Source organism: Anomaloglossus baeobatrachus, chromosome 1 (genome assembly GCF_048569485.1).
Source record: "Anomaloglossus baeobatrachus isolate aAnoBae1 chromosome 1, aAnoBae1.hap1, whole genome shotgun sequence".
Classification (NCBI taxonomy): domain Eukaryota; kingdom Metazoa; phylum Chordata; class Amphibia; order Anura; family Aromobatidae; genus Anomaloglossus; species Anomaloglossus baeobatrachus.
In genome coordinates this window covers 508,351,052-508,376,522 of record NC_134353.1, presented here as the reverse complement: position 1 = coordinate 508,376,522, position 25,471 = coordinate 508,351,052, and the positions used below count along the sequence as shown (strand labels likewise).

The 25,471-nt window shown below is 45.4% G+C and overlaps 1 protein-coding gene across 2 annotated transcripts in view; it reads right to left on the bottom strand.

Moving 5' to 3' along the window:
• Positions 1-25,471, bottom strand: part of ECPAS (Ecm29 proteasome adaptor and scaffold) — a 286,613-nt gene that overhangs the window by 95,516 nt on the left and 165,626 nt on the right. For both annotated transcript variants that reach the window (XM_075316050.1, XM_075316054.1), the window contains one exon: positions 14,288-14,405. In XM_075316050.1, the coding sequence (XP_075172165.1) occupies positions 14,288-14,405 (118 nt within the window). The remainder of the gene's footprint in view (positions 1-14,287; positions 14,406-25,471) is intronic.

Here is a 25,471-nt window from a genome sequence, read left to right as displayed (position 1 = left end):
GCACAGAATGGCAAAAGGGGCCATAGGTTGTCCATCCCTGATCTACACAATAAAGTCCGTCACAATTATGGTCAATTGTGAAAAACTAGTCATAAAAACCCTGTGGTAGTATTAAAACATTTGTTTTTACTTAAGGATGGTTTCAGACGTCCGTGTTTTAGGTACGGGTGACATCAGTTTTTAACACAGATACCACATGTACCCATGTAAGTCTATGGTGTTCCTCACACTCTCATATTTTCACATGGACCGTGTGGCCCCGCGTTTCCCTGCACGCACACACGCAGACATGTCCGTTTTTTCTCCAGCAACACAGGTGTCACACGTACCACACATTGATGTGATCCGTGTGACATCACGGTGACATGTACCCGAGAAAACACATGTCTCTGAAATAAAATTATTTTCTATACTTACTTGTCTCCAGCCCTGCTGTCACTTGCTTCCGACCCACGCTCATTAGACTCATTGCATATGCACTGCACTGAGGAGCTGGAAGCAGCAGTAGCGCTGGAGACATAATTGCGGGGGATAGCATCGCTGGGGACAGGTGAGTACCCAACAGCGTGTGCAGTGAAGTCAGGTTGTCATCGGAGTATCCAAGGAACTCAGATGACATCCTGACAACATCCCTGTGAGACCCACGCTACCGCGGGCGTAGCTACTGTCACTTCACGGGTTCATCAAAGTTCACTCTGATGAACCAGTGACGTTACTGCCGAGACACCCGCTGTAGCGTGAGTGTCACTGGGATGTTATCAGGATGTCATCTGAGTTCATTGTGAACTCCGATTAACCCGTGACGTCAGTCGGGCCTGCACACACACATTGCTGAGGGCGCCCCTGCCTGCGGTGACTTGGGCTAACCTTATAAGGTCCAGGTCACTGCAGAGAAGCATACACTGCCTGCAGGGCCTGCTCTCACAATCAATGGGGAATGTTCGGTTCTCCATTGAATGTGACAGCAGTATGGTATCCACATGGACCCCCCTAATTGGATTACAGCAGACCGAGATTAGGGCTTTGATAGGGAAATAAATTGGAAAAGAGGGTGTCTTATCTTTATTTATTGAATAATTTTGTCTTTTTATGTCTTTTCAGGTTGCTTTTGGGTACTTCACCATGGATTACGGCGCACAGTTTTTTGTTGTTTTTTTTTTTTTAAAAAAAATCAAATGAATTGGTGAACAAGGGCTGGAGTCGTGGGGTTTTTACTTCAAATAAACTTTGTTATTCTCCTTTCAAATACTGGATTAGTAATGGGGATGTCTACTAGAGGCCACCCTTTAATAATACCAGGGCTTGATGCCAGCTGGAGCTGGCATCAACCCCACAAATATTACCCAGTTTGCCACCGCATCAGGGCAATGGGAAGAGTCGGGTCCAGCACCAGAATTGGCGCATCTAATGGATGCGCCATTTCTGGGGAAGCTGTGGGCTGCTATTGTTAGTCTGGAAAGGGACAAATAACCATGGCCCTTCCCACCCTAATAATATCAGCCCCCAGATGCCTGCTGTACCATGGCTGGTTTTAGTAAAATGGAGGGGACCCCACGTCATTTTTTTTTTTCAATCTAAAAATGTTAAAAATAAGTGTGGGATCCCCTCTATTTTTAATAACCAGTCAAGGTACAGCAGATAGCTGAGGGTTGCAGACTGCAGCTGTTCCTGTGCTGGATATGAAATTTGAGGGGGGACCCCAAGTCATATATATATATATATATATATATATATATATATATATATATATATATATGTATATGTATATACACACACACACACACACACACACACACACACACACACACACACACACACACACACACATACAGTACAGACCAAAAATTTGGACACACCTTCTCATCTCTAGAACAACTGTTAAGTGGAGACTTTGTGCAGCAGGCCTTCATGGTAAAATAGCTGCTAGGAAACCACTGCTAAGGACAGTCAACAAGCAGAAGAGACTTGTTTGGGCTAAAGAGCACAATGATTGGAGATTAGACCGGTGGAAATCTGTGCTTTGGTCTGATGAGTCCAAATTTGAGACCTTTGGATCCAGCCACCGTGTCTTTGTAGAAAAGGTGAACGGATGAACTCTACATGCCTGGTTCCCACCATGAAGCATGGAGGAGGAGGGGTGATGGTGTGGGGGTGCTTTGCTGGTGACACTGTTGGGGATTTATTCAAAATTGAAGGCATACAAAACCAGCATGCCTACCACAGCATCTTGCAGCCAGGGCTGTGGAGTCGGTAAGCCAAACCTTCGACTCCGACTCCAACTCCTCAATTTCCCTTGCACCGACTCAGACTCCCACATATAGCTTATGGTTAAGTGAAAAATGTATTGTAGTACAATGTGAACATCAGACATTTAATCATTTTTATGATACAATAATCCAGATATTTAGATAGAAGATAAAATATATTTATTGGAATACAACTTTAGAACACAAAAAACTGTAATAAGTTAATATGTAATACAATATGTAATTATATATATATATTTACATATTGTATTACATATTAACAATTTATTACAGGTGGCGCTGTGCTACAGTTTGTCTCCTTTACTGGAGAGACAATTTCAATTTATTACAGTTTTTTGTGTTCTAAAGTTGTATTCCAATAAATATACCGTATTTTTCGCTTTATAAGACGCACTTTTGTTCCCCCAAATTTTGCTGGAAAGTAGGGGGTGCGTCTTATAATCCGAATATACGGGGGGGGTGTATATATATATACACACACTACAGAGTCCAGGGGAGGTGCGGGCAGCTCTGGAGCTCTGCTGGGGGACTTGTGAAAGCTGGGAGCAGCAGCGTTTGATCTCCTGCTCCCGCTCATATAATATGCACAGCTGCTGTCCACCACCATGGTGCTGAAAGTGCACCGCGGCGATGGGCCTGGGCAGCAGTGTATATTATATCTGCCTGCGCCCTTCTTTGATTGCACATGCCCCCTCCCCCGTGTTAGCTATAGCCCCCATGCTGCTGCAAACAGTAAAATAATAAACTTTTTACTCACCTCCTCCAGCCTGTCTGCCCGGCCTCCCTCCTGCTGCTGTGATAAGGCACAAGAGATTTCACTCTGCCGTGCCGATCACATGACCGGCCGAGAACAAGGAAATGCAGGAGGCCGGAGCTCAACCCCGAGGAGGGGGACACAGACAGGACAATGCTGGAAAAGGTAAGGAAAGTTTATTTTACTAAAAGCAGCAGCATGGGGCGATATATAACACAGGGAGCTGTGTGCCAGCAATAGTGGGCCGTGTGCCGCCACATGGGGCCATGTGCCAGCAATAGTGGGCCATGTGCCGCCACATGGGGCCGTGTGCCGCCACATGGGGCCATGTGCCAGCAATAGTGGGCTGTGTGCAGCCACATGGGGCCGTGTGCCGCCACATGGGGCCGTGTGCCGCCACATGGGGCCATGTGCCAGCAATAGTGGGCCGTGTGCAGCCACATGAGGCCATGTGCCAGCAATAGTGGGCCATGTGCAGCCACATGGGGCCGTGTGCCGCCACATGGGGCCGTGTGCCGCCACATGGGGCCCTGTGCCGCCACATGGGGCCATGTGCCGCCACATGGGGCCATGTGCCGCCACATGGGGCCATGTGCCGCCACATGGGGCCATGTGCCGCCACATGGGGCCATGTGCCGCCACATTGGGCCATGTGCCGCCACATGGGGCCATGTGCCGCCACATGGGGCCATGTGCCAGCAATAGTGGGCCGTGTGCAGCCACATGGGGCCATGTGCCGCCACATGGGGCCAGGTGCCGCCACATGGGGCCAGGTGCCGCCACATGGGGCCGTTTGCAGCCACATGGGGCCGTGTGCAGCCACATGGGGCCGTGTGCCGCCATATGGGGCCGTGTGCCCCCACATGGGGCCGTGTGCCGCCACAGTGGGCCGTGTGCCAGCCACAGTGGGCTGTGTGCCAGCCATAGAGGATGTGTGCCAGGCATAGGGGACATGTGGCATCACTGGGCCATATCCAGATTCAGAGGGCTAATTTTAGGATGGGGGGGGCTATGAGGGACATATACCCTATATGATTTGTCAGACGGACACTGGCATTATAAGACGGACCCCATTTATTAAAAAATTCTCTATTCCTTCACCAAATTTGGGGGTGCGTCTTATAATCAGGTGCGTCTTATAAAGCGAAAAATACGGTACTTTATGTTCTATCTAAATATCTTGATTATTGTATCATAAAAATGATTAAATGTCGGATGTTCACATTGCACTACAATACATTTTTCACTTAAATATAAGCAATATACTAAATGTTATTTTATTATTTAGTATGTTTTTGTTGAAAACTGGTTTTTTTGCCACTCACATAGTGTATTACATAGTGTTATATATAACACTATGTAATACACTATGTAAGTGGCAAAAAAACAGTTTTCAACAAAAACCATACTAAATAACATTTGTGCAGTCTATGAATTTGTTGTAAGAAATAGAATTGCTTCCATCAGATCCTCCTTCATAGATGACCTCAAATCTGACCTAGTAATTTTACGGCTAGAGAACAACCTCTCTACAGCAACTTGGGTTGGAGGCAAAGCCGTAACCACATGGCCAACATCTCTAACAATTTCCGGGTATAAAGGAATTGCCTCATGCACAGTCAGTTTTGATGAATGGTTGAATTTTTCTATTTCTTTGAAAGCAAGTGAAACATTTTACTGAAATCTGGTCAATCTGCTTGCTATAGGAGATGGAGTGAAATCTTTTTCCTTGCGGCAATGCTTTGCCTGCTCCATGTCATCCAAATACTTGTTAAAGTTAAACTTCTCATCTGATGAGGATGAAGATATGGCAGTAGTAGCACTGTAAGGACCCAAGTCTTCTTGCGCCTGGCAGTCCTGTAGCCGTTCATCCTAACTGCTACCTCACTCAAAGCTTCTTTTCCTTTAGTAAGCTGTTGATCATCAAGCAGTATACGATGACTTGGGTCCACAAACAGCTGCCAGAAGAATTTTATTTTCCAATAGCTGTGTCTCTCTCCATTTCATTGAAGCAGAAATGCCATCTGGGATTAAACCTCCTCTTTGGGACAGGCAAAATAGCAAGTTCTTCCACTCCCTTATGAAAATGCCAGGAGTTAAATCCTCAGCTTGTAATTTTTTAGTCACGGTAAATGGGTGATTAAGCAATTCCTTCAATTCAGCCACCTCTGTCCATTGACCTTCATTTAAGGTTACTTGAGGGTTCACCATATCTATAAGAAATGATTTTAGTTCAAGCAATCGCTCAGTCATTAAAGAAGTGCTGCCTCACTGAGTGGCTTGATCAACAATTGCCCCTTTCCCAGCACGTCTCTTCAAGATGGAATCAATTTTAGGGGTTCTGGCGGCAATAACCAATTTCCTCACTTTTCCAATCAGATTTCCAGCATGTCCGCCCAGTTTCACACATCCGGCATTTCGCCGGTTTGGCGGATGTGGCGCACGCCAGTACAGTACGATACAGTACAGTGGCAGCGCCTCAACTTCCGGGTCACATGACAGCATGTGACCGGCATTTGTCGCGCTGCCACTGTACTGTATACACTGTACTGGAGTGTGCCGCATCCGCCAAACCGGCGAAAAACCGGATGTGTGAAATCGGGGTCCCTCTTGCAGACTATCTCTTATTGCCAGCTGCAGCGTGTGCACAACATAGCGCATGTGATGAATATGAAAGTGTTTTGAAGCAGCTTCAACAAGATCATCTAATCCTAAAGTATCATTTTGCTGTTCTTCTGTTGTAATATCTGTTTGTTCCTCAGTTACATGAACAGCACTGTGGTCTTCCATCTCAAATATACTGAATCCTAAATTTTCTTCTAGATGTTGTTCATTACTCTCATTCATCAGTTTATTTGAACTTCATCATGTTTGAAGCATTGTCCGCTACAATGGCAAGAACCTGTTTTTTTTGAGTTTGTAATCTTGCAGAACTTTTTCCACTAAGGCCTGGAGAAACTGGATGGTGTGATGAGCTTTAGTATCTTTTACTGCCAGTGTCTTGCTAACAAATTCTTTCTTGTCACAAACATATCGAACATTGATGGCAAAATACTTCAGTGAAATGCAGTGACTCTGGCATCCCAGCAAAGGCAATGGGTGAAAAGATAGGACATTCAGACACAGCATTTTGTGAGGATCCGTTTTTGTGCTCAAAAACAGATCCTCACAAAGAATGAGCATGTCATTATGTTGCGGTTTTCTAATCTGCTTTTGCTATTGAAAACATTATCTATGAGCTCAAAAACCTTTTAGGTGATAAGTTTTTTTAAAAAAGCTGATCTGCTTTTGCAGCTGACAAATGTATCCTCAAAAAATGCAGCAAAAACCCTTTGTGTGAATGTAGCCTTAGATCAGGAATAGAACAGCCATTTATAGGACATTTCATAACTTTTCCATATTCCTATGAAAAAATATTCAGCACATTCTGCATTGCACTACTGTCCCCAATTTATTATATATTTTAGGAGTCGGAGCATTTTATACCGACTCAGACTCCACTAAAATGAGATCCGACTCCGACTCCACAGCCCTGCTTGCAGTGGCGTGCTATTCCATCCGGTTTGCGTTTAGTTGGACCATCATTTATTTTTCAACAGGACAATGACCCCAAACACACCTCCAGGTTCTGTAAGGGCTATTTGACTAAGAAGGAGAGTGATGGGGTGCTACGCCAGATGACCTGGCCTCCACAGTCACCAGACCTGAACCTAATCGAGATGGTTTGGGGTGAGCTGGACTGCAGAGTGAAGGCAAAAGGGTCAACAAGTGCTATAAGCATCTCTGGGAAGTCCTTCAAGACTGTTGGAAGACCATTTCCGGTGACTACCTCGTGATGCTCATCAAGAGAATGCCAAGAGTGTGCAAAGCAGTAATCAAAGCAAAAGGTGGCTACTTTGAAGAACCTAGAATATAAGACATATTGGCAGTTGTTTCACACTTTAAATATTTCATTCTACCTATTTTAATTCAGTTTTGATGTCTTCAATGTGAATCTACAATTTTTAGAGTGATGAAATTAAAGAAAACTCTTTGAATGAGAAGGTGTGTCCAAACTTTTGGTCTGCACACATATATATATATATATATTATATATATATATATATATATATATATATATATATATATATATATATATATATATATATATATATATATATATATATATATATATATGTATCTATACATATATATTAAAAAATAACAATGCTGTAAAACAGATGACCAAGCTAGCTATCTCTATATCGTTATTCTATCTGTTCTATTTAATATGTTCTTATTTTCTTTCTTTATATATCTCTATCTTATATGTTCTATCTATTTTATCTGTTCTGTCTATTATGTTCTATTATCTATCTTTCTATCTATAATTTTTCAGGCTTTGCCCATCTTTAGCACATTAAAAAAAACATTCATTTCAGTATTATTCATTTTTTACCGGTACCAGTCACACGTATGCAAACACTGACGTTACACGGACGGCACACAGATTACCATACCGGTATGTGTGGCTTGCACCTGCTTAAACACGGACGTCTGAAAGGGGCTTAAAGGCGTATTCCCATCTCCCAATATGTAGTAGGTGTAATAATATTAGCAAATACCTCCAATTAGAAATGTAGTGTAGTCCATCTGATTAGCTATATTACTTATCTCATTTTCAGGGCATTACATTTGCTTAGGTATCCATGGGTAAGACAACGAGCAACTATCACTATATGCATGGTAGTAACCATGGATACCTAAACTACTGTAATGCCCTGCACATGAGGTAAGAGATATAGCTAATATGCAGAACTATACCACATTTCTAATTGGAGGTAATTGCGAATATTATTATTATTATTAATAATATTATTATTATTAACCCCTTCACCCCGGGCGATTTTCCATTTTTTTGGGGGGTTTTTTTCCCCTCTTCTTCCGAGAGCCGTAACTTTTAAATTTTTCTGTCAATCTTGCCATATGAGGGCTTGTTTTTTGCGGGACGAGTTGTACTTTTAACCTCATAACGACGGCCGTACGACTTAAAGCGGCGGCAAAACAGGGTACTTATTCTGTTCCGCCGCTTTAAAGCGGCGGCCCGAAAAAACCCTGTAGCGCCCCCCAGCGACCGAAAATCTCGGGGGTTTCAGCTACCGGGGGTAGCTGAGACCCCCCAGATTATGAATCGGGGTGTTTTTTTTGGACCCCGTTAATGTGATCGCCGGTATACACCGTATACCGACGAACACATGAAAAAAAAAGAAATGGCCGGTAAAACTGATTTCTTTTTCATCTGACATGATCAAACATGTCAGATGAGAAAGAAATCTAACCCCCTAGTGCCCCCAAAGCCCCCGGTACCGGAGAGTCCCCCCACCCCCACCCCTACCCCCACCGGACATCCAAAATGGCGCCGAAGCGCACAGAAAACTGCCGCCGGCGCCGGCTCTGCAGTCATTTCCCTCCGATCTGAAATGATCAAACATTTCAGATCGGAGGGAAATGTCCTCCCCCTGACCCCTCCTCCGGTCCACCGGAGCCCTCTGGTCACCGGAGCCCCCTCCGGTTCTCCAGAGCCACCACCCCCCCTCCCCCCTCCGGAGCGTGGAAGATGGCGGCGCACAGCGCGCGGCCGCCTTCATTCTGCTCTTTCTGCCGCATGTGACACGTCACATGCGGCAGAAAGGTGTCCCCAGGTCCCACTAGGTCACCCCCCGTAACCCCCCCCACCCCCAAGCCCCCGGTTATACGTTACCTGTCTGCCGCTCCGGGCCCGCGATCGCCGCCTCCTTCTTCAATGCTGGCGGCGCATGCGCAGACAGCGGCTGTCAGCTGGATCCCTGGAAGCAGGGATCCTGCTGACGTCGCTGATGCACAGGCTCCACTGTGGACCGGGGGAGGGTGAGTGCAGTGATCTGCAGCCACACTCCTCACATGGAGAGGCTGCTGTTCCAGAAAATGGGGGGTACGTTCTGTGAGCGTGCCCCTCATATTCTGGAATGAGGTTACTGCAGGTCACTCTGCCCTAGGTTGGACCGGGGCAGTGTGAGTGCAGTATTCTCAGATTACTGCACCCACACTGCTCATGGAGAGCTTGCTCTTCCAGAAAATGGGGGATACGTTCCCTGAACGTGCCCCCCATATTCTAGAAGATCCAGAGTCGCCGAGGGACCTCCAAAATGGATTACAGCGACCGGAATTTCTTTATTTTCAATAAATTGGTAAAAGAGGAATGTTTCGGGGAGTGTTTTTTCAAATAAATTTTTTTTTTGTCTTTTTTTTTTCTATTACTGACTGGGTTAGTGATGTCGGGTATCTGTTCAGATGCCGTGACATCACTAACCCCAGGGCTTGATGCCAGGTGACATTACAGCTGGTATCAACCCCATATATTACCCCGTCTGCCACCGCACCAGGGCGCGGGATGAGCTGGGGCGAAGCGCCAGGATTGGCGCATCTAATGGATGCGCCACTTCTGGGGCGGCTGCGGCCTGCTATTTTTAGGCTGGGAAGAGTCCAATAACCATGGCTCTTCCCACCCTGAGAATACCAGACCCCAGCTGTCCGCTTCACCTTGGCTGGTGATCTAATTTGGGGGGGACCCCACGTTTTTTTTTTTTTTTTAAAAACGCCTGGGGAGCCCTCCAAATTGATCACCAGCCAAGGTGAAGCTGTCAGCTGTGGTTTGCAGGCTACAGCTGTCTGCTTTACCCTAGCTGGCTATCAAAAATAGGGGGGACCCCACGTCGTTTATTTTAATTATTAATTTTTTGGGGGGCTAAATACAAGGCTAGGCACCCTTTAGTGCCACATGAAAGGCACTAAAGGGCGCCAGCTTAGAATATGCAGGGGAATGGGACGTTATATTTGTTTGACATCTATCCATTCATCCATTGTAGCATTTTACGCTGTGTGCCCACAATCAGGGTTTGCAGCGTTTTGGGCGCAGAGTGTTTTCCCTGCGTCCATAGCGCTGCGTTGTGCAGTAGAAGCACAGTGGAAGGATTTTTAGAAATCCCATGCCCAATGTGCTTCTTTTCTCCGCAGCATAAACCGACCTGTGGCGCAGCTTCCCGAGCCTCAGCATGTCAATTTATGCTGCGGAGATGAGTGTTCTCTGCAGGTAGCATAGAGCTCCACAGCGGCCTGAACCCAAATCGTGGGCTTGGGCAGCTGCGTTCTCCCGTGGACAACACTCACATTTCTGCAGGAGGCTGACACTGTGTACTAGACGCCGTGTCGCTGGATCATGGCCACATAGCCTAACAGTGAGACATTTGTTGCTACAGCAACATTTTTGTGAAGTACCTGTGGATTCAAAATGCTTACTATACTCCTGAATAAAATCCAGTTTCCAAAATGGGGTCACTTGTGGGGGTTTTCTGATGTATAGGTACCCAAGGGGCCCTGCTAATGTGACATGGTGCGCGCAATTTATTTCAACTTTTCCAGAATTCAAATGGTGCTCCCTCCATTCCAAGCCCTCCCATTTATCCAAACAGAGGTTTTTGGCCACATGTGGGGTATCCCTGTGCTCATAAGACATTGGATAACAACCTGTGGGGTCCACGGTTTGTTGTTGTCTCTTGAAAAAGTGAGAAATTTGATGCTAAAGCAACAGTTTTGTGAAAAAAATGAAAATTTTCAATATGGCAACCTAAGCTTATCAAATTCTGTGAAGTACTCGTGGATTCAAACTGCTCACTATACACCTTGATAAAAGCCTTGAGGTGTCTTGTTTCCAGAATGGAGTCACTTTTGGGGGACCGCCACTGTTTAGGCACCTCAGGGGCTCTCCAAATGCAACCTGGCGTCCGCTATTGATTCCAGCCAATTTTGCAGTCAAATGGCACTCCTTCCCTTCCGAGCCCTGCCATGCGCCCAAACAGTTGATTTCCACCACATATAAGGTATCACCAAACTCAGGAGAAATTGCACAATAAATGTTATGCTGAATTTTTTCCTTTTACTCTTGTAAAAAAAAAAGCTACCTGGTTGAAATAACAATTTTGTGGTAAAATTTTATTTTTTTTTTTCATGGCTCAACGTTATAAAATTCTGTGAAGCACCTGAGGGTTCAGGGTACTCACCAAACATCTAGATAAATTCCTTGAGGGGCCTAGTTTCCAAAATGGGGCCACTTGTGCGGGGTTTCTGCTGTTTAGGTACCTTAGGGGACCTCCAAATGCGACATGGTGCCCGCAATCTTTTTCAGCCAAATTTCCTTTCTAAAATTCAAATATTGCTCCTTTCGTTCCAAGCCCTCCCATTTGTCCAAACAAAGGTTTCAGACCACATGTGAGGTATCACCGCGCTCATAAAAAAGTGGTTAACAAACCTTGAGGTCAAATTTTTGGAATTACCTCTTGAAAAAGTGAGAAAATTGATGCTAAAGCAACATTTTTGAGAAAATTATTAAAATTTTCAATATGACAACGTAACGTTAACAAAATCTGTGAAGTACCTGTGGATCTAAAATGCTCACTATACCCCTAGATAGAAGCCTTGAGGGGTCTAGTTTCCAAAATGGTGTCACTTGTGAGGGATTTCTTCTGTTTAGGTACCTTAGCGGACCTGTAAATGCAACATGGTGCCCGCAATCTATTTCAGCCAAATTTGCTTTCCAAAATTCAAATATTGCTCCTTCTGTTCCGAGCCCTCCCATTTGTCCAAACAGAGGTTTCTGACCACATGTGGGGTATCAGCGCGCTCATAAGAAAGTGGGTAACAAGTTTTGAGGTCCATTTTGTTGTGTTATTTCTTCTAAAAGTGAATAAATTTGGGTTAGAGCAACATTTTTAGGTAAAATTTAATTTTTGCTTTTTTTCATTCCACATTGCTTTTGTTCATGTGAAGCACCTGAAGGGTTAATAAACTTCTTGAATGTGGTTTTGAGTACTTTGGGGGGTGCAGTTTTTAGAATGGTGTCACTTTTGGGTATTTTCTGTCATCTAGGCCTCTCAAAGTCACTTCAAATGTGATGTGGTCCCTAAAAAACTGGTTTTGTAAATTTTGATGTAAAAATGAGAAATTGCTGATAAACTTTGAACCCCTCTAACTTCCTAACAAAAAAAAATTTTGTTTCCAAAATTGTGCTGATGTAAAGTAGACATGTGGGAAATGTTATTTATTAACTATTTTGTGTCACAGAAATCTCTGGTTTAACGGTATAAAAATTCAAAAGTTGAAAATTGCTAAATTTTCAAAATTTTTGCCAATATTCAATTTTTTTCATAAATAAACACAAAAAATATTGTCCTAAATTTGGTACTAACATGAAGTCCAATATGTGACGAAAAAACAATCTCAGAATCACCGGGATCCGTTGAAGCGTTCCAGAGTTATAACCTCATGAAGTGACACTGGTCAGAATTGCAAAATTTGGTCTGGTCATTAAGGTGAAAATTAGCTCCGTCACTAAAGGGTTAAATGAAACCATAAGTTTAACATATAATGTACTGGAAAAAAGCAAAAAAATTTCAAGTGCGGAAAAACTGCAAAAAATATGCAGTAGCACAATAGTTTTTGGGATATTTTATTCAGTGTTCACTATATGGTAAAACTGATGTGTTGTCACAGGTTGGTATAAGTTCGTAGACACCAAACATGTATAGGTTTACTTTCATCTAAGGGGTTAAACAAAATTCACAAGTTTGTCCAGAAAAGTGGCATACTTTTTGCGCCATTTTCCGAAACCCGTAGCGTTCTCATTTTTCAGGATCTATGGATCCGTGATGGCTTATTTTTTGCGTCTCGAGGTGATGTTTTTAACGGTACCATTTTTGCGCAGATTTTAAGTTTTGATCACCTGTTATTACAGTTTGTGAAAAATTTGTGGCGACAAGAAAACCCGTAATTTTGGCATTTGGAATTTTTTTGCCGCTACGCTGTTTATCGATCAGATTAATTGATTTTATATTTTGAATGGTCGGGCATTTCTGAAAGTGGCAATACCAAATATGTGTATATTTTGTAACCCTTTAATTTTCAATAGGCTGAACAGGGGGGTGATTTGAACGTTTAGGTTTTTTTTAAACTTTTATTTTTTTATTTTACTAGTACCCCTAGGGGGCTATAACGATCAGCAGTCTGATCGCTCTTCTATTTCTCCAGAACACAGCTGAGATGTGGAGAAAAGCAGCTCTCATCTCAAACATGGCAGTCTTACGGCAGTGAGAGACAGTGACTCATGATAGCTACAGGAGTCATCACATGACCCTGTGCTACCATGTCAACCACCGGAAGTCACATAATCACATCACGTGATTTCCGATGGCACTGGGTAAGTTAATACAGCGGCGAGCTGTTACATCTCGCTGTCAGATTTTGACAGCAAGATGTAAGGAGTTAATAGGCGCGGGTGGATAGTGATTCCACTCGGGCCTGGCAAACACACGTCAGCTGTTGAAATCAGGTGACGTGGGCAGTTCGCAGCGATCCACGCACAACAGGCAGCGGGGATTAACCTCACATGAGACACAGATAAAGAGATCTTTAGAAAAAGTATTTCTAAAGATCTTTTACCGTATGCTAATTCGTGAGGGCACTTGTCCCCTGGGCATTAGTTCCCCTGCCAGTCGCCCCCATTAGCATGTTAGTACGTCCCTGTGGGTGTGCTATCATGCTAATGAATACGCAGCATCACAGGATAATCTCACTCACCTCTCCGCCGCATGGCGTCCAACGGGGGATTTTGGCTCAGTGCGCATGACCCCAGAGTTTGGGTCATGCACACTACTTCAGTTTGAAGCCAGGATGCGTACACCTGGCTTCATAGTGCGCATGACCCAAACTCTGGGGTCATGCGTACATGTGTGAGAGAATACAAGCCATTTTGTATTCTATAGAAACCATCTTGTCTTATCACTAAATGATGTCATAGGGTTCGGCTTACACTGATGAGCGGGGAAGTTTCACATTTCTGCACACATCCCTGTGGCTCTCATTGGTGCATGGTAATTTCTTTGTTTGAGGTACTATATAAGCTTGTCACATGATGTAATAAACAGAAACCTTAAGTACACCACATTTCGCTGTGCTGCATTGATTTCTCCAAGCTCTTGTAAAACAAATCTTATCAATTTAGAATTCCAAGGGAATGGAAGCAGAGTATTTTGCTCACACATGCAGTCACAGCCAAGGACAGGACACACACGGGAAATATATTGGTTAGAGAATAGTGTAATTTTAATTATGGAGTGAGGGGCTTGGAAGTGTGACTGATAGTATGCTGTGAACCCTGTAGAAAATCTAAAATGTACATACAAGTGAATGATCTTACCTTCCTTGAGTTCCACATAGCATGATGGTTAGCCAAATTCATAAACTTGTATATGAGATCCGGTTGACTAAGATCACTAGCCAGTGCACACAGCTCCTTGTAGGTAGACAGCCCCTGTCTTTGGAAAACCATGAATGAGAAGATATAAAAGTATGCAAACAAGCCTTTTATATATTATTCCTATTGTATGAAATAGTTTCTTTTCATTTTACAGTGGAGAAAGGAATCCAGGGCTGTGTGCACATAAATCCTATTGTTAAAGAAAATCTGTCACCAGATTAAGTAAAAGTGGACAGCTTTTACCCCTATTTTATTCCCATTAGGCTTGTTTCACACGTCAGTTATTTTGGTACGTTTGTGCTTTTTTTAAAACGTACCAGAATCACTGACATACGCAGACCCATTATAATCAATGGGTCTGCTCACACATCAGTGATTTTTCACTGAACGTGTCTCCGTGCGGCGTGCACGCGTGGCCGTGATTCTGCACGGAGATAAGTCAGTTTTTTTCTGGCATCACTGATGACCCACAGACTACACTATGGTGTGATCCGCGTGTGATCAGTGAAACACGTACCAGAAAATCACGGACATATTAAATATTAAATATTTTCAACTTACCTTGCCTGCGATTCGCTCTGGAGCCTCCGCTCTCGGCAGCTTCTGCCTGGCTCATGAATATTCATGAGAGCAGGAAAACCCAACCAGGAAGTAGCTGCTGAGAGCGGTCGACGGACGCTGCAGAGCTGGAGACTTCAGCACCATGGACAGCAGCAGTGTGAGTAATGTCCATATGCAATCACGAATCACGGATTGCACATGGACAACCCACGTGTGCCGTGAATCACGGAACACGGAGGGACATGTGCGTGTTTTACACGTCAGTGAAGAACGTCTGTGTTTTTCACTGACGTGTGAAACAGGCCTTACTCTCAGTCTCAAACATATGGGCCTTTTTACCTAGTGCTGCTTTTTAGGGGGCGTTGGTCACAGGGTAATAATGCACAGCAACCTAAAGACACCCCCCAGAAAATTGTAGAAGCAATTTCCCCTTAACAAAGAGAAAAAAAATTAGAACTAAAATAGGCCCACATCTCTGGAACAAAAAGGCGTATTTAAAAAAAATAAAATAAAAATAAAAACAATCCCAGGAGCAAAATAAGATAAAAAACTGTCCACCCTTTACCTGGTGACAGGTCCTGTATAAGACCACTTTCCATACTGTCCTATCACCAGCATCATGTATGATGTGGAAGTTCCAAATTAACATGTAAGAATGGAATTTTGTTTACTTACCGTAAATTCCTTTTCTTCTAGCTCCAATTGGGAGACCCAGACAATTGGGTGTATAGCTATGCCTCCGGAGGCCACACAAAGTATTACACTAAAAGTGTAAAGCCCCTCCCCTTCAGCCTATACACCCCCCGTGCTGCCACGGGCTCATCAGTTTTGGTGCAAAAGCCCGAAGGAGGAAAAAATTATAAACTGGTTTAAAGTAAATTCAATCCGAAGGAATATCGGAGAACTGAAACCATTTAACATGAACAACATGTGTATACAAAAACAGGGGCGGGTGCTGGGTCTCCCAATTGGAGCTAGAAGAAAAGGAATTTACGGTAAGTAAACAAAATTCCATTCTTCTTTGTCGCTCCTTATTGGGAGACCCAGACAATTGGGACGTCCAAAAGCAGTCCCTGGGTGGGTAAATAATACCTCATAATAGAGCCGTAACGGCTCCGTCCTACAGGTGGGCAACTGCCGCCTGAAGGACTCGCCTACCTAGGCTGGCATCTGCCGAAGCGTAGGTATGCACCTGATAGTGTTTCGTGAAAGTGTGCAGGCTCGACCAGGTAGCTGCCTGACACACCTGCTGAGCCGTAGCCTGGTGTCGCAAGGCCCAGGACGCTCCCACGGCCCTGGTAGAATGGGCCTTCAGTCCTGAGGGAACCGGAAGCCCCGAGGAACGGTAAGCTTCGAGAATTGGTTCCTTGATCCACCGAGCCAGGGTTGACTTGGAAGCTTGTGTCCCTTTACGCTGGCCAGCGACAAGGACAAAGAGTGCATCCGAGCGGCGCAGGGGCGCCGTACGAGAAATGTAGAGTCTGAGTGCTCTCACCAGATCTAACAAGTGCAAATCCTTTTCACATTGGTGAACTGGATGAGGACAAAACGAGGGTAAGGAGATGTCCTGATTGAGATGAAAAGGGGATACCACCTTAGGGAGGAATTCCGGAACCGGACGCAGAACCACCTTGTCCTGGTGAAACACCAGGAAAGGAGCTTTGCATGATAACGCTGCCAACTCAGACACTCTCCGAAGTGAGGTGACTGCTACTAGAAAAACCACTTTCTGCGAAAGGCGTGCGAGCGAAATATCCCTCATTGGCTCGAACGGTGGTTTCTGAAGAACCATCAGCACCCTGTTCAGATCCCAGGGTTCTAACGGACGCTTGTAAGGAGGGACGATGTGACAAACCCCTTGCAGGAACGTGCGTACCTGTGGGAGTCTGGCCAGGCGCTTCTGAAAAAACACAGAGAGCGCAGAGACTTGTCCCTTAAGGGAGCCTAGTGACAAACCCTTTTCCAATCCGGATTGAAGAAAGGACAGAAAAGTGGGCAAGGTGGATGCTGTGGCTTCCACCCACAGCAGAATCCGCCGGACTTCCTGGAAGGCTTGCCGACTGCGTGTCCCACCTTGGTGGTTGATGTAAGCCACCGCTGTGGAGTTGTCCGACTGAATTCGGATCTGCTTGCCTTCCAGCCACTGCTGGAACGCTTTTAGGGCAAGATACACTGCCCTGATCTCCAGAACATTGATCTGAAGTGAGGACTCTTGCTGAGTCCACGTACCCTGAGCCCTGTGGTGGAGAAAAACTGCTCCCCACCCTGACAGACTCGCGTCCGTCGTGACCACCGCCCAGGATGGGGGTAGGAAGGATTTCCCCTTCGATAATGAGGTGGGAAGAAGCCACCACCGAAGGGAAGCTTTGGTTGCCTGAGAGAGGGAGACGTTCCTGTCTAGGGACGTCGGCATCCTGTCCCACTTGCGTAGGATGTCCCATTGAAGTGGACGCAGGTGAAACTGCGCGAAAGGGACTGCTTCCATTGCTGCCACCATCTTCCCCAGGAAGTGCATGAGGCGCCTCAAGGGGTGTGACCGACCTTGAAGGAGAGATTGCACCCCTGTCTGTAGTGAACGCTGTTTGTCCAGTGGAAGCTTCACTATCGCTGGAAGAGTATGAAACTCCATGCCAAGATATGTCAGCGATTGAACCGGTGTCAGATTTGACTTTGGAAAATTGATGATCCACCCGAAACTCTGGAGAATCTCCAGAGTAACGTTGATGCTGTGTTGGCATGCCTCTTGAGAGGGTGCCTTGACCAGCAGATCGTCTAAGTAAGGTATCACTGAGTGACCCTGAGAGTGGAGGACCGCAACTACTGTAGCCATGACCTTGGTGAAAACCCTTGGGGCTGTCGCCAGGCCAAACGGCAGTGCCGCGAACTGAAGGTGTTCGTCTCCTATGGCGAAGCGCAAGAAGCGCTGATGCTCTGGAGCAATTGGTACGTGGAGATAAGCATCCTTGATATCGATCGATGCTAGGAAATCTCCTTGGGACATTGAGGCGATGACGGAGCGGAGGGATTCCATCCGGAACCGCCTGGTCCTTACGTGTTTGTTGAGCAGTTTTAGGTCCAAAACAGGACGGAAGGACCCGTCCTTCTTTGGAACCACAAACAGGTTGGAGTAGAAACCGTGACCCTGTTGCTGAAGAGGAACCGGGACCACCACTCCTTCTGCCTTCAGAATGCCCACCGCCTGCAGAAGAGCCTTGGCTCGCTCAGGAGGCGGAGATGTTCTGAAGAATCGAGTCGGAGGACGAGAGCTGAACTCTATCCTGTAACCGTGAGACAAAATGTCTCTCACCCAACGGTCTTTTACTTGTGGCAGCCAGGTGTCGCAAAAGCGGGAGAGCCTGCCACCGACCGAGGATGCGGTGTGAGGAGGCCGTAAGTCATGAGGAAGCCGCCTTAGTAGCGGCACCTCCGGCGGTCTTTTTAGGGCGTGATTTAGACCGCCATGCGTCGGAGTTCCTCTGATCCTTCTGCGGCCTTTTGGACGAGGAGAATTGGGACCTGCCCGCACACCGAAAGGACCGAAACCTCGACTGTCCCCTCCTCTGTTGGGGTGTTTTTGGTTTGGCCTGGGGTAAGGATGTTTCCTTTCCCTTGGATTGTTTGATGATTTCATCCAATCTCTCACCAAACAAACGGTCGCCAGAAAATGGCAATCCAGTTAAGCACTTTTTTGGAAGCCGAATCTGCCTTCCATTCCCGCAGCCACAAGGCCCTGCGTATTGCCACCGAATTGTCGGCTGCAACCGCCGTACGGCTCGCAGAGTCCAGGACAGCATTAATAGCGTAGGACGCAAATGCCGACGTTTGAGAGGTTATGGACGCCACCTGCGGCGCAGACGTACGTGTGAGTGCGTCAATTTGCGCCTGACCAGCTGAGATAGCTTGGAGTGCCCATACGGCTGCGAATGCTGGAGCAAAAGACGCGCCGATAGCTTCATAGATGGATTTCAACCAGAGCTCCATCTGTCTGTCAGTGGCATCCTTGAGTGAAGCTCCATCTTCCACTGCAACTATGGATCTAGCCGCAAGTCTGGAGATTGGAGGATCCACCTTGGGACACTGAGTCCAGCCCTTGACCACGTCAGGGGGGAAAGGGTAACGTGTATCCTTAAGGCGCTTGGAAAAACGCTTATCTGGACAAGCTCGGTGTTTCTGGACTGCCTCTCTGAAGTCAGAGTGGTCCAGAAACATACTCTTTGTACGCTTGGGAAACCTGAAACGGAATTTCTCCTGCTGAGAGGCTGACTCCTCCACTGGAGGAGCTGAGGGAGAAATATCCAACATTTCATTGATGGACGCAATAAGATCATTCACTATGGCGTCCCCATCAGGAGTATCAAGGTTGAACGCGGCTTCAGGATCAGAATCCTGATCAGCTAGCTCCGCTTCATCATACAGAGAGTCCTCTCGCTGAGACCCTGAACATTGTGATGATGTCGAGGGGATATCATAGCGAGCTCGCTTAATCGGTCTGGGGCTGCGTTCCATGTCAGAGACCTCACCCTGGGATCTATGAGACACCCCGGGAGGACATTGCTGTTCCAACTGAGGGGGACCAGGGGGCAATGATTCCACAATGCCCATGGCTTGAGATGCCGGCCTGGACTGCAAGGCTTCTAATATCTTAGCCATAGTCTCAGAAAGTCTTTCAGTAAAAACTGCAAACTCCGTCCCTGTCACCTGGACAGTGTTAACAGGTGGTTCTCCCTGGGCCACCCTTAGCAGAGGCTCCGGCTGAGAAAGTGGCACAGGGGCCGAGCATTGCACACAATGAGGGTCAGTGGAACCTGCCGGCAGTATAGCCGTACATGCTGCACAGGCAGCATAGTAAGTCTGTGCTTTGGCACCCTTGCTATTTGTGGACGACATGCTGTTGTCTCCTCTGAGCAATACAGGAGGGTATATAGACAAAAATCAACAGTGCACCATACAGTGTAAAGTATAGTCTATAATCATATAATCTATAAGTACACTTCTGCACAAGTGGGGCCAGCACCACAGGTGCTGCTTACCGCCTGCGCAAAGCGGTTGTGTGGTCACCAGAAATCCTGCCTGGGTCTCCCTGAGCTTGTCTCTCCTCTCCAGCGTTAGCAGAGCTGAGAGGAATGGCTGCCGGCGTCCTGAGGAGAGGAGGGAGCCGTGGGCGTGACCCAGAAAAGTGCGGGAACTGGTGCCCCACTGTGCAGAGTGAGGGGGGTGGAGCATGCAAAGCATGCTCCAGCCCTCAGTGCTGCCGTCCTGTACAGCGTCCCGCCCTTCCCCTGATTGGCAGGGCTGGGGGCGGGAAGAAAACGAGACTAGGCCGCAAAAGCCGGGGACTCGAGTTATAAGCGCGGCCGCCGTATAAGCGCGGTCGGCGCGGAAGTCCCCGGCGCACTAACAGTCCCAGCCGCGCCGCAGTGATAACCATGGCAGCGGCGGTCAGCGCGGCAGTCCCCCTACACGAACACACTCAGCGACGCTGAAGTGTGTAATGGCACAAACGCAGTCAGCGCTGCTGTCCCCGGTGCACTAGCACACCCAGCAATGCTGGAGTGTTGCTGTGCGCGGTCCCCACGGGGACACAGAGTACCTCAAAGTAGCAGGGCCATGTCCCTGAACGATACTCGGCTCCTATCCAGCATGGTCCTCAGGAGCTGTGGATGGAGCACGGTCTCCTGTGCCTGGAGACCGAAAGGATCCCACTTCACCCAGAGCCCTAATTGAGGGATGGGGAAGGAAAGCAGCATGTGGGCTCCAGCCTCCGTACCCGCAATGGATACCTCAACCTTAACAACACCGCCGACAAGAGTGGGGTGAGAAGGGAGCATGCTGGGGGCCCTGTTATGGGCCCTCTTTTCTTCCATCCGACATAGTCAGCAGCTGCTGCTGACTAAGCTGTGGAGCTATGCGTGGATGTCTGCCTCCTTCGCACAAAGCATAAAAACTGATGAGCCCGTGGCAGCACGGGGGGTGTATAGGCTGAAGGGGAGGGGCTTTACACTTTTAGTGTAATACTTTGTGTGGCCTCCGGAGGCATAGCTATACACCCAATTGTCTGGGTCTCCCAATAAGGAGCGACAAAGAAAGGATGTATTTCTTTAACAGGATTGAAACAGATCATTAAAAGAAACCACACATTTTCATACATGAAAATATAAAATCTACATGAGCGATACTGTATAGTTTGGCGGTACATAATAATTACCATGTAGTTTACATACATTTATTGCAGTACAAATATACCAAAATAAGTGATTGGTGTTTTTTTTTATACCATTCACATTTCACACTGGATAAACTATTAAATTAATTCATCCAGTTATAATTTTTTCTTTATTAATGTTGCAAAAAAAAAAAAATGAAATATTTCAATTTTACATTTCTATTCATTTCCAAATAGTGCCCAATAATACAATTTCTGTCACATAAAACAATGTTTAATAGAAGCATTTAAATTAAAAACTATAGCAGCTGAAATGCCTAGAGGTAAAATCATAGAGCCAGATCCATCAAATATCAAAGTTTGTGTAAGAAGCCTCGCATAAAACTGTTGGAAAATTGTGCAACGAATTTGTAAAATACGCTGTTGAATTCTGAGACTTTTGGACTTATACCACCAGCTCTGGCCACTTTTTTTTTTTATAAGTGGACAGACCTTCAAGGGAACTTGTGACGTTATTTATGTGGTCCATGCAACGTAAAGATCCAAAGCCAGAGACCAGACGCAGATGAAAGTGCTTCTTCCCAACACTGCTGCTGGTGACTTGCAGGTTTCTCCCCAAGTACATGCCAGAGAAATACCTGTCAATCACCTGCTGCAGAAATGGGAGAAGTTGCCAAGGGCAGTACCGAACTTGTCTAACCCTATGGTCCCATGACGGATCTTCACAGCATATATTCTCTGACACACGGGAGTATTTCCAAGAAGAATATACTTGACTGCAATCATACAGACTGCCTGCGATTCATGCTGTTCGCAGTTTAGGCAGCATGAAACACCCAACTGTTTCCCTTTTTCAGAAGGGATGTATGGGTAGACTTGTATGGGTGGGAGTGAAAACGAATCTGATTCCACCCGCAGAATGCTGCGATTGTTTTCTCCATCCGATTAGGGCTGAGAAATAAATTGCTTATGGGAGTGATCTCATAGAGTAAAGCCTGCTTGACACCATACGATCCAGCATACGATATCGTATGCGATCGTACCCGCCCCCATCGTATGTGTGGCACGTTCAATTTGTTGAACGTGTCGCACAAACGAATAACCCCCCCGTCACGCATACTTACCCATCCATACGACCTCGATGTGGGCGGCGAACATCTACTTCCTGGAGTGAGAGGGACGTTTGGCGTCACATCGACGTCACATAGCGGCCGGCCAATAGAAGTGGAGGGGCGGAGATGAGCGGGACGTAAACATCCCGCCCACCTCCTTTCTTCCACATTGCCGGCGGGAGCCGCAGGACGCAGGTAAGATCTGTTCATCGTTCTCGGGGTGTCACACACTGCGATGTGTGCTACCCCGGGTACGATGAACAACCTGACGTTCAATTTTAGGAATTGAATGACGTGCATGCGATGAACGATTTACCGTTCAATCGAAATCGCACGTAGCTGTTACATGCTACAATGTAACTTATGATGCCGGATGTGCGTCACTTACGTCATGACCCCGCCGACACATCGTAAGATATATTGTAGCGTGTAAAGCGCCCTTTACATCGGTCCGGATGGAATGTGATTTTTAATTAGTTTTACTCACCATGTGTGCTTACTCTAATAGTGTGTATTTTACTGCACTAATTGCTGAATATTTCCCCAGGTTAATTTGCGGCATCTTACCCCAGCGTACTACTATGTATAAGGACTTAAAATGGCCCCTTAGTACATTTATATGGCCCAAACAGGTCTGGTCATTGAGTTCTATTCATCTTTTATCACCATTTTATAATTCTGAGGGATTTTAAGGAAAAGTATATTAATGCATTTAGAGTCCTGAACTGTAAACATATATTTTAAAGACGTTTTAAAACGTCAATAACGTCAATAAAAAGCCCTGAAGTTTACACTTCCGTAACGAAAATCAACAGAGAAAGCTCTGTGGATACACTGTCCAGGAAAGGAGTTAAAGATATCAGCTCAGAAAAGGACAGAATTAGGAATACCGCACTTGTCTGTATTATATGAGGTCATTTAGGATCAGTGAACATAATAATAAAATGTATTTGCAAAGTTACTCAATGTCATATGTAGATATGTCCTGTATTTGTGTGACATTAGTAAACCAAACTGTAGCTGCTAACCAGTTTGAAAATAATGAGAATACATGTCTGATGTTTGTTGTGCCTTTATTATTTATTCACTTGTTCTAAACATCATTTAAATAGAATTTCCAATTAAAGGGAATCTGTGAGTAGGTTTTTGCTTAGGGCATGAGACCCTGATTACAGGGATGTGTCACTTATTAGGCTGTGTGCTACAGTTTCAATACAATCAGTGATTTATCAAAAGGAGATTATTATTGCCGGACTAGGTCCCACATGCACAGCAGTCAGGCGACTCCGTATAACCCCGCCCCGAGCACTGATTGGCAGCTGGCTCACAATACAGAGTGTACACAGGAAGCTGCTAGTCAGGGCTGTGGGCAGGGTTATACACAGCTCAGAAGCCTTAGCTCTGCTACATCTACATCACACAAAATAGGTATTCTATTAACCCCTTCAGCCCCCAGCCTGTTTTCACCTTAAAGACCCGGCCATTTTTTGCAATTTTGACCAGTGTCACTTTGACAGGTTATAACTCTGGAACACTTCAACGGATCCTGGCGATTCTGAGATTGTTTTTTCGTGACATATTGTACTTCATGTCAGTGGTAAATTTAGGCCGATATGTTTTGCGTTTATTTGTGAAAATTTCGGAAATTTGGCGAAAATTTTGCAATTTTCAAAATTTGAAATTTTATGCCCATAAATCTGAGAGATATGTCACACAAAATAGTTACTAAATAACATTTCCCACATGTCTACTTTACACCAGCGCAATTTTTGAAAAAAAAAAAAATTTCCGTTAGGAAGTTAGAAGGGTTCAAAGTTCATCACCAATTTCTCATTTTTCCAACAAAATTTACAAAAAAAAATTTTTTAGGTACCACATCACATTTGGAGTGATTTGAGAAACCTAGGCGACAGAAAATACCCAAAAGTGACCTAATTCTAAAATCTGCACCCCTCACTCTGCTCAAAACCACATCCAAGAAGTTTATTAACCCTTTAGGAGCTTCACAGCAACCAAAGCAATGTAGACGAAAAAATGAAAATTTTACTTTTTTAACACAAAAATGTTACTTTAGCCATAAAAATTAGTATTTTCACAAGGGTATCAGGAAAAATGCATCATAAAATGTATCGTGCATTTTCTCCTGAGTACGCAGATACCCCATATGTGGTGGTAATCAAATGTTTGGGCACACAGCAGGACTCGGAAGGCAAGGAGCGCCATTTGAATTTTTGAGTGCAAAATTAGCTGCACTCATTAGCGGACACCATGTCGGGTTTGAAGACTCCCTGAGGTGCCTAAACAATGGAGCTCCCCCACAAATGACCCCATTTTGGAAACTAGAGCCCTCAAATATTTTTTCTAGATGTTTGATGTGCACTTTGAACCCCTGGGGGCTTCACAGAAGTTTATAACGTTGAGCCGTGAAAAGAAAAAAAAAATTTTTTACCACAAAACTGTTGCTTCAACCAGGTAGCTTTTTTTATCACAAGGGTATCAGGAAAAAATGCACCATAAAATGTATTGTGCATTTTCTCTTGAGTACGCATATGTGGTGGAAATCAAATGTTTGGGTGCACGGCAGGACTCGGAAGGCAAGGAGCGCCATTTCACAGCAAAATTGGTTGGAATTATTAGCGGACGCCATGTTGCGTTTGGAGACCCCCCTGAAGTGCCTAAACAATGGAGCTCCCCCACAATTGACCCCATTTTGGAAACTAGACCCCTCATGGAATTTATCTAGCTGTTTAGTGAGCACTTTGAACCCCTGGAGGCTTCACAAACATTTGTAATGTTCAGCCGTGAAAATATTTTATTCTTTTTTTTACCACAAAATTGTTTTTTCAAACAGGTAGCTTTTTTTTCCACAAGAGTATCAGGAAAAAATGCACCATAAAATGTATTGTGCAATTTCTCCTGAGTACGACGATACCTCATATGTGGTGGAAATCAATTGTTTGGGCGTACGGCGGGGCTCAGAAGAGAAGGAGCGCCATTTCACAGTAAAATTGATTGGAATTATTAGCAGACGCCATGTTTCATTTGGAGACCCCCTGAGGTGCCTAAACAATGGAGCTCCCCCACATGTGATCCCATTTTGGAAACTAGACCCCCCCCCATACAAAAAAAATTAGTTTGGCGAAATAAAAATTACAGACATCAGTAAAAAAAAAAAAATGAGCGCCTGCCACTAAGACCAGTGCCAAACGTGAGAGCAATGCACGAGTCTCGCATCGCATCATCCACTGCAGTCTGGAAGCGAGCAACTGCGCTGGATAATGCGATGCG